Below are 15,006 nucleotides of genomic sequence, written 5' to 3'. Positions count from 1 at the left end.
TCCCAGTGAAAGCAATTTGTGGAGCAAATTTTCCTTATGCCTAGCAATATAATGTAGCGCTCAGTTAAGTAAAGCAACTGAGTGCCCTTGTCTCCTTGGAGTAGCGCCTTTCTTTCATCCCTCAGGTGCAAGGTTCAAGCCTTGGTGAATGCTTTTTGGCCAATTTTTCTTGTTTTCCTTGCAAGGAGCGTTCCTTGCTTCCCTTGGGTCATGAGTTTGAAACTTGGTGGCTTCATTCCTTGGAATTTTGCTTTGAATTAATTCTTGAGAGCCCCCGATAAAGCTCAATTAGTGAACTGAGCCTCATGCCATTTCCTTGCTTTCTTTAATGCTCATTAACTATTTGAACTTAGCTTGGTGCCTTACTTTCTCCCATTTTTTTCTTGTGAAGCTCAGTTTGCTTTATCAACTTAGCTTTCCTTCTTCCTCAATGTGGTTATGCTTTTTCTTCCCTTTGCCACGCTTTCTCTTTCCTTGGGCACGCTTCTTGCCTCCTTTGGAAACGTTTCTTATTTTCTTTGGGCACGCTCCTTAAGCCACGCTTTTCTTATTTTCTTCTTTCTTCACCTACAATTAATCAAATCAACCAATCAAAGTATCACAAAATTCACAAAGCTTAAAATTCATTTAAAACCAATTAATTTTAGTTTAAACTTCTTTCATATCACAAAGTCATGTCTGCATTCAGCCTTATTTATAAATCAACTAATGAACCAGCACATACCACCACATAATCTTATTTTGTCTCATATCATACCAGACTTTTACTCTTTCTCTATTTCACAGTTATTTTTCTTTTATTCAAGCATGAGGAACAAAGCATATAATTCAAGTAAGATGAAAGTGAATCAAGCACTTAGACTAGCAAGCCATAACAGCATGAAAACAAACAAACTCGCAGACAGTAAATGAATCTAAGAAGACACTAATTAACAGGGGATATTTGCACTTTCAATTATCATAGTTGAACTAGAATCAGTCAGAGAACAATACAACCTCTTGGAGTCTATTTGTTTCCTCTGTGTCATTATCAGTGTTAGATTCCATGTCCTCCCTCTGTCCATGATGATGTACCTTTTCCTCCAAGAGATTGAATGACTTCCTACAAAAGATATTGAAAGTTGCTTGTTCCCCAAGCCCTTAGGCAACTGGTTAGTGTGCAAGAATTGAGCACGGCGTTCAAACTTATTTTGGTGTGGGGACACCAAACTTAATTCCTTGCCAATGTCTCCGATGCAACAAGTTAACCATTCATGAATTCTTTTGTCTTTGCTAAAGGTTATAAAATCAAAGATTAGAAAACAGCAATTTGATTAATTGGTTCATCTAATTGCTTACAGCTAGTATTATGCAGAAGGTGAGAATATATTTTATGATGAGATTTTGGTGGAACACCAAACTTAGAATCCTTCATTCTCCCTTAGATTATTTTGGTGTGCAACATCAAACTTAGCTCCTTGCAATATAGATAAACTAATTAACCTTTTTATTAAAATAGCTATTAAAGGAAAACTACCTCAGGTTGGGTTGCCTCCCAACAAGCACTCTTTTAATGTCACTAGCTTGACATCTTGTTATTTGATCATGGAGGCTGAAAATCATAGTGCCTTAGCTTTTCTCCTCTTACTGTGAACTTCCTTTCGGTCTCCTCTTTGATGATCTCTAGGTGTTCAAGTGAAAGGATCCGGTTCACAGTGTAATACTCAGATAATTGTGGACACACCTTCATTGATTGGGTGTTTAACATCACTTTATCCCCTGGTGAGAAGCCTTCAGTGGGATTTTCTTGTTCTCCACCCTTTTGGTCTCTTCTTCTTTTCTTTTTCAGAAGATACTTCATGCTTTGGTGGTTCTTTATATGGAGTGTTGAGGTTCTCATCTGGGGGTTTTGGATCTAGTTCCTCCTTGATTTCTTTAGTCTGTTACACCATTTCTACTTCTTTCAAGCATGGATTTAGAAGTCTTAGAGTTAAATCATTGACTGCCTCCTTCAGGCTTTGATCTCTGGCCTTATCCTTCATAAAATCTTCTTCCTGAATGGGCTCATGCAAGGTTTTAAAAACATGGAATGCTAGGTGTTCATCATGCACTCTCAGCAATAATTTCTCTTTTTCAACATCTATCAATGCTCTGCCCGTAGCCAGGAAAGGCCTCCCCAGGATGATGGGAGTGTTAGGGTCTTCCTCCATATCCAGGATGACAAAATCAGCTGGGAGAAGGAATTTTCCCACTTTCACCAGCACATTCTCTACAACTCCAAGTGCTTGCTGAATGGACTTGTCAGCCATTTGAAGAGCTATTCGAGTGGGTTTTAGTTCAAAAATTTGAAGCTTCCTCATAAGAGATAGAGGCATCAAGTTTATGCTTGCACCAAGGTCACAGAATAATTTCTCAATAGTTATGTCTCCTATGGTACAAGGTATATAAAACCTTCCAGGATCATCCTTCTTTTCTGGTAGACCTCTTTGGAGAATAGCACTACACTCCATTGTCATTTCAATAATCTGTCCTTCCTTCAAGGGTCCTTTCTTTGTTAGCACTTCTTTCATAAATTTGGCATATAATGGCATCTGTTCAAGTGCTTCTAAGAAAGGAATATTGATGCTGAGTGTCTTGAATATATCCAGGAACTTTGAGTATTGCTTATCCTCGTTTTCTTTTTTGAATCTTTGAGGATATGAAAGTTTGAGGATATAAGGCTTCACCCCTTCCTTATTCTCTTGTAGTTGTGTTTCAGGGATGTCCTTATCTCTCTTTGAGCTTTTTGCATTCTCGATCTTTCTATCCTCTTTACTTCTCTCTTCTATCTCTTCTTGTGGAACTTGTTTGTTGTGATCTTCCTGATTCATTGCTTCCTTCTCCCCAGTCTTCTCACTTCCCACTATGATTACTTTGCACTCCTCCCACTTTGTAGCTTTTCCTTTGTCCCTTGGGTGATTTTGAGTGGCACTAGGGGATGCATTTGGTTGTTTCTCACCCATCTCGGTAATTTGTTTAGCTATTTGTTCCATATGCATCTCAAGATTTCTGATTGAAGCTTCTTGGTTTTTGCTTGTTATGGCTTGATCTTTTCTTGATGCTTCTTGATCTTTTCTTGCTATTTTTTGATCTTGTCTGGCCATCTCTTGATTTTTCATGAGTTTCTCCATCATTATGTCTTGGTGCTTCATCATCTTTTCTATCAATATCTCTAAGTTGGAGATTCTTTGAGTGTCTTGTGATGCTTGTGGCTGGTTGTGAGATGTTGAAGGTTGATGGTAGGTGTTTTGGTTAGTGGTTTGGTTATTAGGTGGATAGTAGCTGGAATTTGGGTGGTTGTTTTGGGGTTTTCTATATGGATTGGGGTTAGTGTTTTGCTGGTTGTGGTTTTGGTTGTTTCTTGAGTTGTTTTGGTTTGAATTTCTTTGCCATGGTTGCTGGTTTTGAGTGTGGTTATCTCCCCATATTATGTTTGGATGGTTCTTCCAGGATGGATTGTAGGTGTCACCATAGACTTCATTTTGGCCGGAGCTTTGGTTGTGCACATATTGAGGTTCTTCCTGCTGCTGATCTTCTTGGTTTTCTTCATTTTGCCCCATTTGGTTGATGATTGGCTTGTGTTGACTGCTGCAACTTGGAGACTATCAATCCTCTTGGCCATTTGCTCAAATTGTTGTTGAATTTGCTGCTGCATCATTTTGTTTTGAGCCAGAATTGAGTCCACTCCTTCCAACTCCATCACTCCTTTCCTTTGTGATTGTTGGCGTTGCCTTTGGTGAGCAAAGAAATATTGGTTGTTGGCCACCATATCAATGAGATTTTGGGCTTCCTCTGCAGTTTTCATGAGTTACAAAGAGCCTCCAGCTGAGTGATCCAGTGCTTCTTGAGCCTTCAAAGTGAGTCCTTCATAGAAGTTTTGAAGCTTGTCCCATTCAGTGAACATGTCTGGTGGACATTTCTAGATCATCCCAATTGTTGATGCTGTCTCTTAGGAAGAATTCCAACCATTGAGTGACTTTGTCTCTAAGAGAAAATGGAAATAGCAGTAGCTTGTAACTGTCAGGGTGCACACCATTGGTTTTGACAGTGTCACAAATCCTCAAGAAAGTAGACAAGTGTTGGTTTGGATCTTCAAATGGTCCTCCTCCATAAGAACAGTTGTTCTGCACCAAGGTGATGAGTTGGGGCTTCAATTCAAAGTTATTTGCATCGACATTTGGGGTAAGGATGCTACTCCCACAATGCCTTGGATTAGCAAATGTATATGAAGCCAATACTCTCCTTTGGGGCTGACCATTGTCATTGGCCACTCCCACTTGTGGATTTGTTGGATTTTCCTCCATTTCTTGGTTCTCTTCTCAACCCCCCAAAGTGTTTCAGGATCAAAAGGTGTGGATTCATCGCTTCTTCCTCCTGACATAAACACAGAACCAAGAACCAGAATTAAACACTCTATTGCTAGAGTGAAGTTAGTGTTAGCTTAAGCAAAAATTCAAACAGTTAGTATGCTTAGTAAAAAGAAAAAGAAAAAGTGCTTAATCTAGACCACCACCTTACTTAATCATTGTCAATCTAATCAATCCCCGGCAATAGCGCCAAAAACTTGATGTGTGGAAAACGATCCAACACAAAACTCACCGGCAAGTGTACCGGGTCGCATCAAGTAAAAATAACTTACATGAGTGAGGTCGATCCCACAGGGATTGAAGGATTGAGAAATTTTAGTTTAGTGGTTGATTTAGTCAAGCGAATCAAGTATTGCTTGAGTGGTTTGTGCTTTGCCGAAACTAAATTGCATGAAATGTAAAAGGGGAAGGGGAAATTGTAGTAAATTAAAGAGCAGGAAAGTAAAGGAGCTGAATCTTAAAGTGCAAGTAAATTAAATTGCAGAAACTTAGATTGCAAGTAATGTAAATGGCTGAAGCTCAAAGTGCAAGAAACGTAAATTGCTTGAATTGTAAAAGGGATTGGGAGTTGGGATTGCAGAAATTAAACAAGAACAAGTAAATTGCATTAAACAATAAAAGAGAAAATTGAATTGCAGTGAAGTAGATCTTAAACAGAAGAGTAAGATGCTTAAAGAATTTAAAAACAGAGAAAGCAGTGCTTAATTTGCAGCAAATTAAAAGAAGTTGAAGATCTCAGGAGTGGAAGAGACTAGAAAACAAGTCTAGATCTCAAATCCTTCCTTGATCCAACAAGAACAATTGCAAAAGAAATGAAGAAAAGTAAAATGCAGAAATAAAGAGAAGATGAAGCAGTAAACAGAAATTCAAATTCAATTATGCAGAAAAATTAAACAAGATCTCAAGGTGAGATTGAAACAGAAGTTCTTCAATTCTCCACCCAAGATCCAAAGCAAGAAAAATAAAAGAGTGCTTAAGCAAGAACCAAGAAGAAGAGAGATCAATTCTCCTTCCAAATTCTCTAAGATCCAAATTCAAAAGTAAAAAGCTCAAAAATGAAAATGACAATTAAAAGGAAAATTCAAAGTAAAAGTCTAGAGGTGTCAAAAGGTCTTAATTACATCAAACTAACTTCTATTTATACACTTTCTATTCTTGGATTTTGGAATTTGGATGGGCTTTTGATTTGGTGAAGAAATGAATTAAATTGGATTTTTAATCCAATTTTCAGCCCAAGTTCGCACCTCCCAGGGGCAAGCTCAATTGGAAAAACCAACTGAGCACTCTAGTGTTGCCATCCATGTTATTTGGTGCGCCCAGCCTTGGTTGAGTTGATCTTCAATAGAGCTCAGTTGAAAAATTGAACTGAGCTCTATGCTTGCCTTTGGTGTGTGCCAAGGTGCGCATCATGCTTGCTCCTTGGTGCTTTTGGGCGTGTCAAAGCCCCTTGGTGTGCCCAATTGTTGCGCCAAAGTGAGGGGAGATGGGGGAGAGTAGTGCTCAGTTGGGAAAACTAACTGAGCTCCCCTTGTGTAGCGCTTAGCTTTGCACTCAAAGCTCCCAAGTTCGAACCCTGGTGGAGGCAAATCTTGAAGCTAATTTCCTTGGAGGAGTGGAGAGTGAGGAGTGCTTGTACAAGGAAGCTCCAGGTTCGAACCTTGGGAGAGCCATCTTGGCTCATTTTCCTTTCAAGAGTAGCGCTCCTTCCTTGCAAGTGAGAGGCTCCCAAGTTCGATTCCCAGTGAAAGCAATTTGTGGAGCAAATTTTCCTTATGCCTAGCAATATAATGTAGCGCTCAGTTAAGTAAAGCAACTGAGTGCCCTTGCCTCCTTGGAGTAGCTCCTTCCTTTCATCCCTCAGGTGCAAGGTTCAAGCCTTGGTGAATGCTTTTTGGCCAATTTTTCTTGTTTTCCTTGCAAGGAGCGTTCCTTGCTTGGCTTCATTCCTTGGAATTTTGCTTTGAATTAATTCTTGAGAGCCCCCGATAAAGCTCAATTAGTGAACTGAGCTTCATGCCATTTCCTTGCTTTCTTTAGTGCTCAGTTAACTATTTGAACTTAGCTTGGTGCCTTACTTTCTCCCATTTTTTTCTTGTGAAGCTCAGTTTGCTTTATCAACTTAGCTTTCCTTCTTCCTCAATGTGGCTATGCTTTTTCTTCCCTTTGCCACGCTTTCTCTTTCCTTGGGCACGCTTCTTGCCTCCTTTGGAAACGTTTCTTATTTCCTTTGGGCACGCTCCTTAAGCCACGCTTTTCTTATTCTCTTCTTTCTTCACCTACAATTAATCAAATCAACCAATCAAAGTATCACAAAATTCACAAAGCTTAAAATTCATTTAAAACCAATTAATTTTAGTTTAAACTTCATGATTTTACATCAATTAAAGGGTGGTTGATTGATTCAAAGAAACCATGCATTTCCATTCTAAATTACTTACTTATAATGCAAGAAAGTGCATAAAACCAAATAAAAACAAAGAAAAATACTAGTGAAACTAGGCTAAGATGACTTGTCATCAATACACAACCTGTGAGACTTGAGCCTAATTACATGGTTACATTATTTAACCATAAATATTTTATTCTTGTGTGTTTGCTTCTCTATGATTGTAATCTTTATTCTATTTCATCCTATATGTCCAATATTTAGTGTATTTACATGCTTGCATATGATTGAGGCCATTACTTGTTTAGCTCACTTATCTCAAATAAGTCTACCTTTTACATCACCCTTGTTAGCCACCTTGAGCCTTTTTATCCCCATTTATTCTGTTCTATAACCACATCACTAGCCTTAAGCAAAAAAACAATTAAATATCCCAATTGAATCTTTGGTTAGCTTAAGATAGGGATTGTGTAACAATTAAGTGTGGGGAAACTGTGGGAACATGGGTTAATAAGGGAATGTGTTATGTTTTTACAATTGATAAAATATTGAAAATTTGGGTACCTACTCATGTGAGACTAGAAAAATTAAAAATCCATGTGCATTGATATGTTACGTTTACTTTTATATTTAAAAAAAATATTCAATAAATAAGTAAATAAATAAGGGGACAAAATTACCCCAATGTTAAGTTAATGAAAAAAATCAATGCATATGTGATACAAGTTAAGAGAAAGGTTGATGCATGAGTATATGAAAAATGCAAAAGTGGGAATTTTGGGTAGAAAGGCATGAATTTAAAAGTATATAGAGTGTGTATATAGGTGAAAGCTTAGGATAATCAAGGATTCAATTTATAGCTCACTTAGCCATATATATACGCTCACCTTTACCTTAGCCCCATTACAACCTTGAAAAGACCTCATGATGTTTGCATTAGTATATTAAATATTGTTGATTGGTTAGGTGAAGAACAAAGTTTAGAAAGCATGATTAGAGAAGAGTAGAGTGATTACCCTATACACTTGAGAGATTAAAGTGTATATACGTTACCAGTGAGGGTTCAATGCTTAATTCTATGTTCCCTGCTTTCATGAGCTATCTTCTTACAAGTTTACTTGTCTTTTATTGTATGATTTGGATTAGTGGAATTTGATTTATATTTGTCTTGGAGAACTTGTTTACTTTTAACCAAGTAGATAGAAACATCTTAGCATATATAGTTGCATTCATATACATAGGTTGCATTTCATACATTTTACCATTCCTCTTCACTCTCTTATAGTTTTTCTTGAGCTTAGCATGAGGACATGCTAATGTTTAAGTGTGGGGAGATTGATAAACCACTATTTTATGGTTTATCTTATGCTCAATTGAGTGATTTTTATCAACTCTTTACTCACTTATTCATACTAATTGCATGGTTTTACATTTTCCTTCCTAATCTTGTTTTATAATTGGAAACTTGCTTCCCAAGCCTTTAAATTACCAAAAATTAATCCTCTCTTATTTACCATTCGATGTCGTGATATGTGTGTTAAGTGATTTCAGAGATTACAGGGCAGGAATGGCTTAGAGGATGGAAAGGAAGCATGCAAAAGTGGAAGGAATACAAGAAGTTAAAGAAATTGCTAAGCTGTCTAGCCTGACCTCTTCGTACTCAAACATTCATAACTTGAGCTAAAGAGGTCCAAATGATGCGGTTCCAGTTGCGTTGGAAAGCTAACATACGGGGCTTCGATTTGATATATAATTTACCATAGTGGCCATACAGATAAGCGACGCAAACGCGTGCTCCACACGGATGCGTCGCAGTGACGAAAATCAGCGTGTTTAAATTCGCAACCAACGAATTCTGGGCTGTTTCTGACCCAGTTCTCGGCCCAGAAAACATAGATTAGAGGTTATAAAGTGGGGGAATGCATCCATTTATAACACAACTTTTATCATACTTTCATATACACAATTTTAGGATTAGATGTAGTTTTAGAGAGAGAGGTTCTCTCCTCTCTCTTAGGATTAGGATTAGGATTTCTCTCAATTTTAGGACTGCTTATCTTCATTACAGGTTCAATGTTCCTTTTATTTATTTTATCAATTTAGTTTATGAACTCTTTATGTTTAGATTGATTTTCTATTATTAATGCAATTGAGGTATTTCAGATTTATGATTTTTATTTAGCCTTTTATATTCTTGGCTTTAATTGATTAATTGGAGACTCTTGAGTTATCAAACTCATCGTGATTGATAATTATTATTTTTGCTAATTGATTTGAATTCCAATAACTCTAGTCTTTCCTTAGGAATTGATTAGGACCTAAGGATCAAATTGATTAGTCCACTTGACCTTCCTTTGTTTAGCAAAGGTTAACTAAGTGGGATTAAAACCCAATTCTCATCACCGTTGATAAGGATAACTAGGATAGGACTTCTAATTCTCATACCTTGCCAAGAGTTTACTTTATAATTATTTATTTATTTTTCTTACCATTCAAATTACTTATTCCCTATTTCAAAAACCCAAAATTCGACCTTTTCCATAGCTAATAATAAGTCATACTTCCCTGCAATTCCTTGAGAAGACGACCCGAGGTTTGAATACTTCAGTTAATTAATTTTATTGGGTTTGATTTAGTGACAAACAAAACTTTTGTACGAAAGGATTCTTGTTAGTTTAGAAACTATACTTATAACGCGATTATATTTGTGAATTTCTTTACTAGCAAAAATTCCGATCGTCAAAGCACAAGATGATCCCAACTAGAAATTAGCAGTGATGGAAGAGTGGCATGCACTCAAGAAGAATGAAACTTGGGAGATTGTAGATCTGCCACAGAATACAAAATTGGTTGTCTGCAGGTGGGTTTTTACCATCAAGTGCAATGCTGATGGAAGCATAAAGAGGTATAAGGCTAGGTTAGTAGCTAGGGGATATACACAAACCTATGGAGTAGACTATCGAGAGACTTTTACTCCAGTTGCCAAACTGAGCTATGTGCGGATTCTCTTATCTCTTATTACGAATTACAATTGGCCTTTACATCAATTGGATATAAAGAATGCTTTCCTGAATGGGGAGCTAGAGGAAGAGGTGTTCATGAAAGTTCCACTTGGATTTAAGGCTGAACTAGGGAGGAATAAAGTGTGAAAACTACAGAAATCTCTCTATGGATTGAAACAATCACCAAGAGCTTGGTTTGAACGATTTGGAATGGTGGTGAAGGGACTTGGTTATACTCAAAGCCAAGCTGACCATACACTTTTCTATAAACATTCAGCAGCTAATAAAACTGCCATCTTAATTGTATACGTGGATGACATTATTCTGACAGGTGATGATTTTTTGGAGCTAAAAGACTTGAAGGAGAAGCTTGCTGCAGCATTTGAAATTAAAAAACTTGGCTCATTAAAATACTTCCTTGGAATTGAATATTGCAAAGTCTAAGGAAGGCATTTTTATGAACTAACGAAAGTACATCCTAGATCTTTTAAAAGAGATGGAATTACTTGGTTGTAAAGCTGCTGAAACACCTATAGAGCCTAATTTAAAATTGAAGCCAGCTGAACCAGAAAATATAATGGACAAAGGGAGATATCAGCGGTTGGTAGGGAGGCTAATCTATTTATCCCATACACGCTCGGATATAGCCTTTGCTGTGAGCATGGTAAGCCAGTTTATGCATTCACCTGGTCAAGAACACATGGATGTTGTCTTTAGAATCCTAAGGTACTTGAAGGGGTCGCCTGGGAAAGGGTTACTCTACAAAAAGCATGGACATCTTCAAGTAGAAGCTTATACAAATGCGGATTGGGCTGGGAATGTCATGGATAGAAGTTCAACATCTGGGTATTGTACTTTTGTTGGCGGAAACCTGGTTAGTTGGAGGAGTAAAAAACAGAGTGTTGTGGCATGAAGTAGTGCAGAAGCTGAGTTTAGAGCAGTGGCTCATGGAATATGTGAAGCACTATGGGTAGAGAAAATTCTACAAGAACTAAAAGTTTCCATTTCTCTACCAATGAGGTTGTATTGTGACAACAAATCTGTAATTTCTATTTCTCATAATCCAATATTACATGATAGAACTAAATATGTTGAAGTTGACAAGTATTTTATCAGGGAAAATATTGAGAGAGGATAGATTTGCATCTCATATGTTCCAACCACGAAACAATTAGCAGATGTTCTAATTAAAGGATTACCCAAGAAGACTTTTGATAGAATAATAAGAAAGCTGTCAATGAATGATATCTTTAAGCCAGCGTGAGGGGGAGTGTTGACTAGATCAAATCAAAATCAGATTCCTAATTCTTTTCACGAATTTTTTATGTAAATAGAATTAATTATAAATCTTTTTCTTTTTTGGTTTAGCTTAATTTTAGGGATTTTATTATTAGAAATCTTTCCTTTATTTTAGGCTAGTATTTTTCCCTTCTTTCCTATTTTATAGTTATTTCTATTTCTGTAATTTCTCTATAAAGAGGCTGATTCCCTGTACATTTGATAATACAATATATTCAAACACTTTAACTGGGTCCTCTGCAATACTCCCTCAACCTGTTATGCAAGAATGGAAAGCCATCACTAGGCATCGCTTATTGGAGCGATATGGCATGACCGAAGTAAGTACCCTCTACCCGTCAAGTTGTTCAGCTTTCAACTTTGCATAGAATTACTTACAATGAATTTCACTATTCCCTCAATAATTTTGTGATGGTTATACTTAAAGCATCTTATGTTATTATGCAAATTCTTTGATTGAAACTTTTGGTGAAAAGGGCTATCTTGTTGGGACACCTGATGAGTTCAAGTCTGCTCTTTCAGAATCTTTCTTGGCTCGAAAATCGGGCATTATTAATGTTATTGTTGATCCTTACACTGGTTTAGAGAGTGGGAGACTGCAACACAAGAACTAATTTCCAAATTATCTGTATTATACTGAAACTATATACGTTTTCTGTTGTTTTTATTTTTAGATTTCAAATTTCAATAACACAAATTACATAGCCTTGTGGTTTTCTATGGTGCACCATGATATGATAAAGACACAAACTATATTCCATGAATCCACACAAACATAAAATATTACATTATCATAATGAAAACTTGAACGATGGAAACTGAATTATATATATATTTATTACTATTATTTCTAATTCATTTTATCCATTACTCTTTTGGTATGTTCTTAAAATAAGGTATTTTAAAAGTTAAAAAAATAAAGAGAATGTATTTTTGGTACAATTTGTATATAAATGAACAAAAGAATAATAGTGACAAAATAAAATGAATTATAGGAATATATTTCATGTTGTAGAATCATTGAATAGGGATTATAAGAATATCTTTCATTGAATATTTATAGTTTTACCGAATTTTCAATTAGTTTCCTATACTTTTTTCTTTTCAATTGGTCCCTATATATTATTTTTTTTCAGGGGTATACAAGTAATTTCACAATTCACTAACTTTTTTTAACGTTTAACGTTAACCGGGACTAAATTTAAAAAAAAATAATGTATAGAAATCCAATTAAAAAAAATATAAGGATCTAATTGAAAATTTGGTAAAATTATAAAGACCTACAAAGTAATTAAACCTAAAAATAATTCATTTTTTTATTGACATAATAATTCATGTTTAAGTGATAATAAGTATTTAAAATTTTACAATCCTATATATTTATATTTTATATTTTTATATTATACAAATTATTTATCAATTTAATTATATCTTAATTCTTAAGTTTTTATTTTTTATTTGAAACAAAATGTATACTATAAATTGAGAAAAAATTAAGAAAAAAAACGGCTTTTTGAACAAGAATAAAAAAAAACTGTTTGTTGGCTTAAAAACATGGCCGAATACCAAAACAGAGCATACTAAAATACTAACTCTCCCTGAACAAAAACACAAAAGATACTAACTCTCTATGACAAAAAAAAAATAGAGACACTCGAACACTTTTAAAGTTGAACACTTTGTTTATAGCCTGTCTTCTTAAACTTCTTAAGGAGGAGAGCAAAGATCACATCTTCTTTGCTTTCTTCTTCATCATCATTCTTGGGAAATGATACTTTAAGCTTTTCTTTGGTTTTGTTTTTAGGTTCACTTGTTTTAAATAAGTGATTTCGTATATCAAAAAAATTTAAGTTAAAAAATTTAAAAAAAAATTGTTATTATTATGTGTAACAAAATCAAAATAAAAATTTATTAACATTATTTACAAATTAACTATTTATAAACGTTATCAAGTTTAATTATTTATTTTTAATTAGTATTTAATTTGAAGTTGAGATAAAAATTTATATTCAAAACACTCTCTATATCTTATATTGAACATCTTTAATTATCTTTAATTTTATTATTATTTTAAAATTATTAATTTTTATTTTGATTATATCATCTCATCATATCATACACTATTATTTTCTCTTATTATTTTTTTACATGTATAACTATTATTGTCTCGCCGTCACTACTGTATTGCCTTGTTTTATTCTTCTTTTTTGTTTTCTTCTTCTATTAATCCAGATCGCAATCAATTACCACCATATCATATTACCATTATCGTAGCTTTTATTTTTGTTTATCACTTTTATCCATACATATCCATTGTTATTTTTTTGTTTGATTTAGATATCTAGATGTATAACTATTATAAAATACTTATTTTTCATACTTACTTGTTAAGTCATATTTTATTATTTTAAAAAAATTAAGATATCAAGCATTCAAAAATTTTGTATAGAATAGTTAAATAAAAAATAAAAAAATTATTAGCTATTTAATTTCTTTAATATATAGAATAATTGAATTTAAATTAATTTAGATATAATACTAAAATCGTTATGTTACTATGTGTAACAATGAAGATAAAAATTGATAAATATTTGTAAATTTATTTATTTCTCAATTATATTTAATTTGAAGCAGATATAAAAATTTATATTTAAATAACTCTTTCTCTCGCATAATTTTAATAGCTAAAAAAAATTATTTCTTATAATTTTATATTCAACATTTTAAATTATCTTTAGTCTTATTATTCTTTTTTAGAATTTTTAATTTTTTCTTTTATTATTCTTTTTTCTTATCATTATCTATTTACATATGTTTCACCACCACTCTTGTATTAGCTTGTTCTCTCTTCCTTCCTCCGTTTTTATTCTCTTTTTATCTTCTCTTCAATAGCAATTAGTTGCCAACATATATTAATTCATAATTATTATACTCAAAAGTGAATACTACTTTAAAAATAAAAGTTCAAAAAAAATTACGTAACTCTTATGTGAATCATCTACTAAATATAACGAATAAGTAAATTTAACTTTTTTTTATTATGAGTTTTTTTATTATCTAATACATTCAAAGTCACATATTCATTTATGATAAAAGTTAAAAATTAAAGTTAAATGACATTAGTATTTTTTGGTTTAATAAAATTAAAATAAATTACAAAAATAACGATAAAAACTAAAAAAATAGATGACTCTAGAAAAGAATAATGTTAAATTTTATGTCATTATGTATAAAAACAGTGATTTATTTTATTATATTTACTTTTGTACTAAATAACAAAAAAGTTAAATTTTATGTCCATTTTTTATTACTTATGTTACTTATCTATAGTTGTTTAAATTATACTCTATAGTCATTAAGTGGTGTTTTCTTCTAATAAAAAAATAGTTATGAAGTCATTTTCAGTTTTTTTTATAGAAGTACATTCATTATATCATGATTTTAATAATTAATGTAAAATTTAAAAAATTAAATAAATATATATTTATTTTGATTATATTCAAGAGTGAATTATATATATTCTTATAGTCAAGAAATAGACTTAACTTATTCTATAATAAATAGTTTTTTAATCATCAAATTTATAAAGAAGATCTCATCTTTTTATTTATCCTAAAAGTTAAACATTAAAACTAATGTTAATACTTTTTTATTAACAGAACTAAAATAAAACATAAAAATAAAACTTGAATAAAAATAAAAATACAAAATTTTAAATTCCAAAATATAAAATGATTATAAGATAAAAAAATTACTTAAATATAATTTCTATAAAATACTCCACTAATAAATTCAGATAAATGAATATTATATGTAAAATGAATCCTCATATATTAGTACAAAAATTATTCTGTGTAATTTTTTTCAAAAAATATTGTTCTGATAAACTATTTTACTTTTATTCTTTTAAAAGTATATCCATAATAAAACAAAT

At 33.1% G+C, this 15,006-nt stretch overlaps 1 protein-coding gene across 1 annotated transcript; it reads left to right on the top strand.

Annotated features, from left to right (window-relative positions):
- Window positions 10,270-11,686, top strand: LOC107611274 (uncharacterized mitochondrial protein AtMg00810-like). Its single transcript, XM_016313221.1, has 3 exons — window positions 10,270-10,647; window positions 11,252-11,392; window positions 11,549-11,686. Exons 1-3 carry the CDS (start codon window positions 10,270-10,272, stop codon window positions 11,684-11,686), a joined length of 657 nt encoding a protein of 218 aa, XP_016168707.1.

This window comes from Arachis ipaensis, chromosome B08 (assembly GCF_000816755.2).
Source record: "Arachis ipaensis cultivar K30076 chromosome B08, Araip1.1, whole genome shotgun sequence".
Lineage (NCBI taxonomy): Eukaryota > Viridiplantae > Streptophyta > Magnoliopsida > Fabales > Fabaceae > Arachis > Arachis ipaensis.
This window is presented reverse-complemented; position numbering and strand designations above follow the sequence as displayed.

Excerpts from the sequence above, each read along its gene's own strand:
- LOC107611274 (XM_016313221.1), top strand. The coding sequence starts at position 10,270 with ATGGAATTACTTGGTTGTAAAGCTGCTGAAACACCTATAGAGCCTAAT. Across the intron at positions 10,648-11,251 it reads CTTTTGTTGGCGGAAACCTG|AGGCTGATTCCCTGTACATT; the intron begins GTTAGTTGGAGG and ends TTCTCTATAAAG. Across the intron at positions 11,393-11,548 it reads AGCGATATGGCATGACCGAA|GGCTATCTTGTTGGGACACC; the intron begins GTAAGTACCCTC and ends TTTGGTGAAAAG.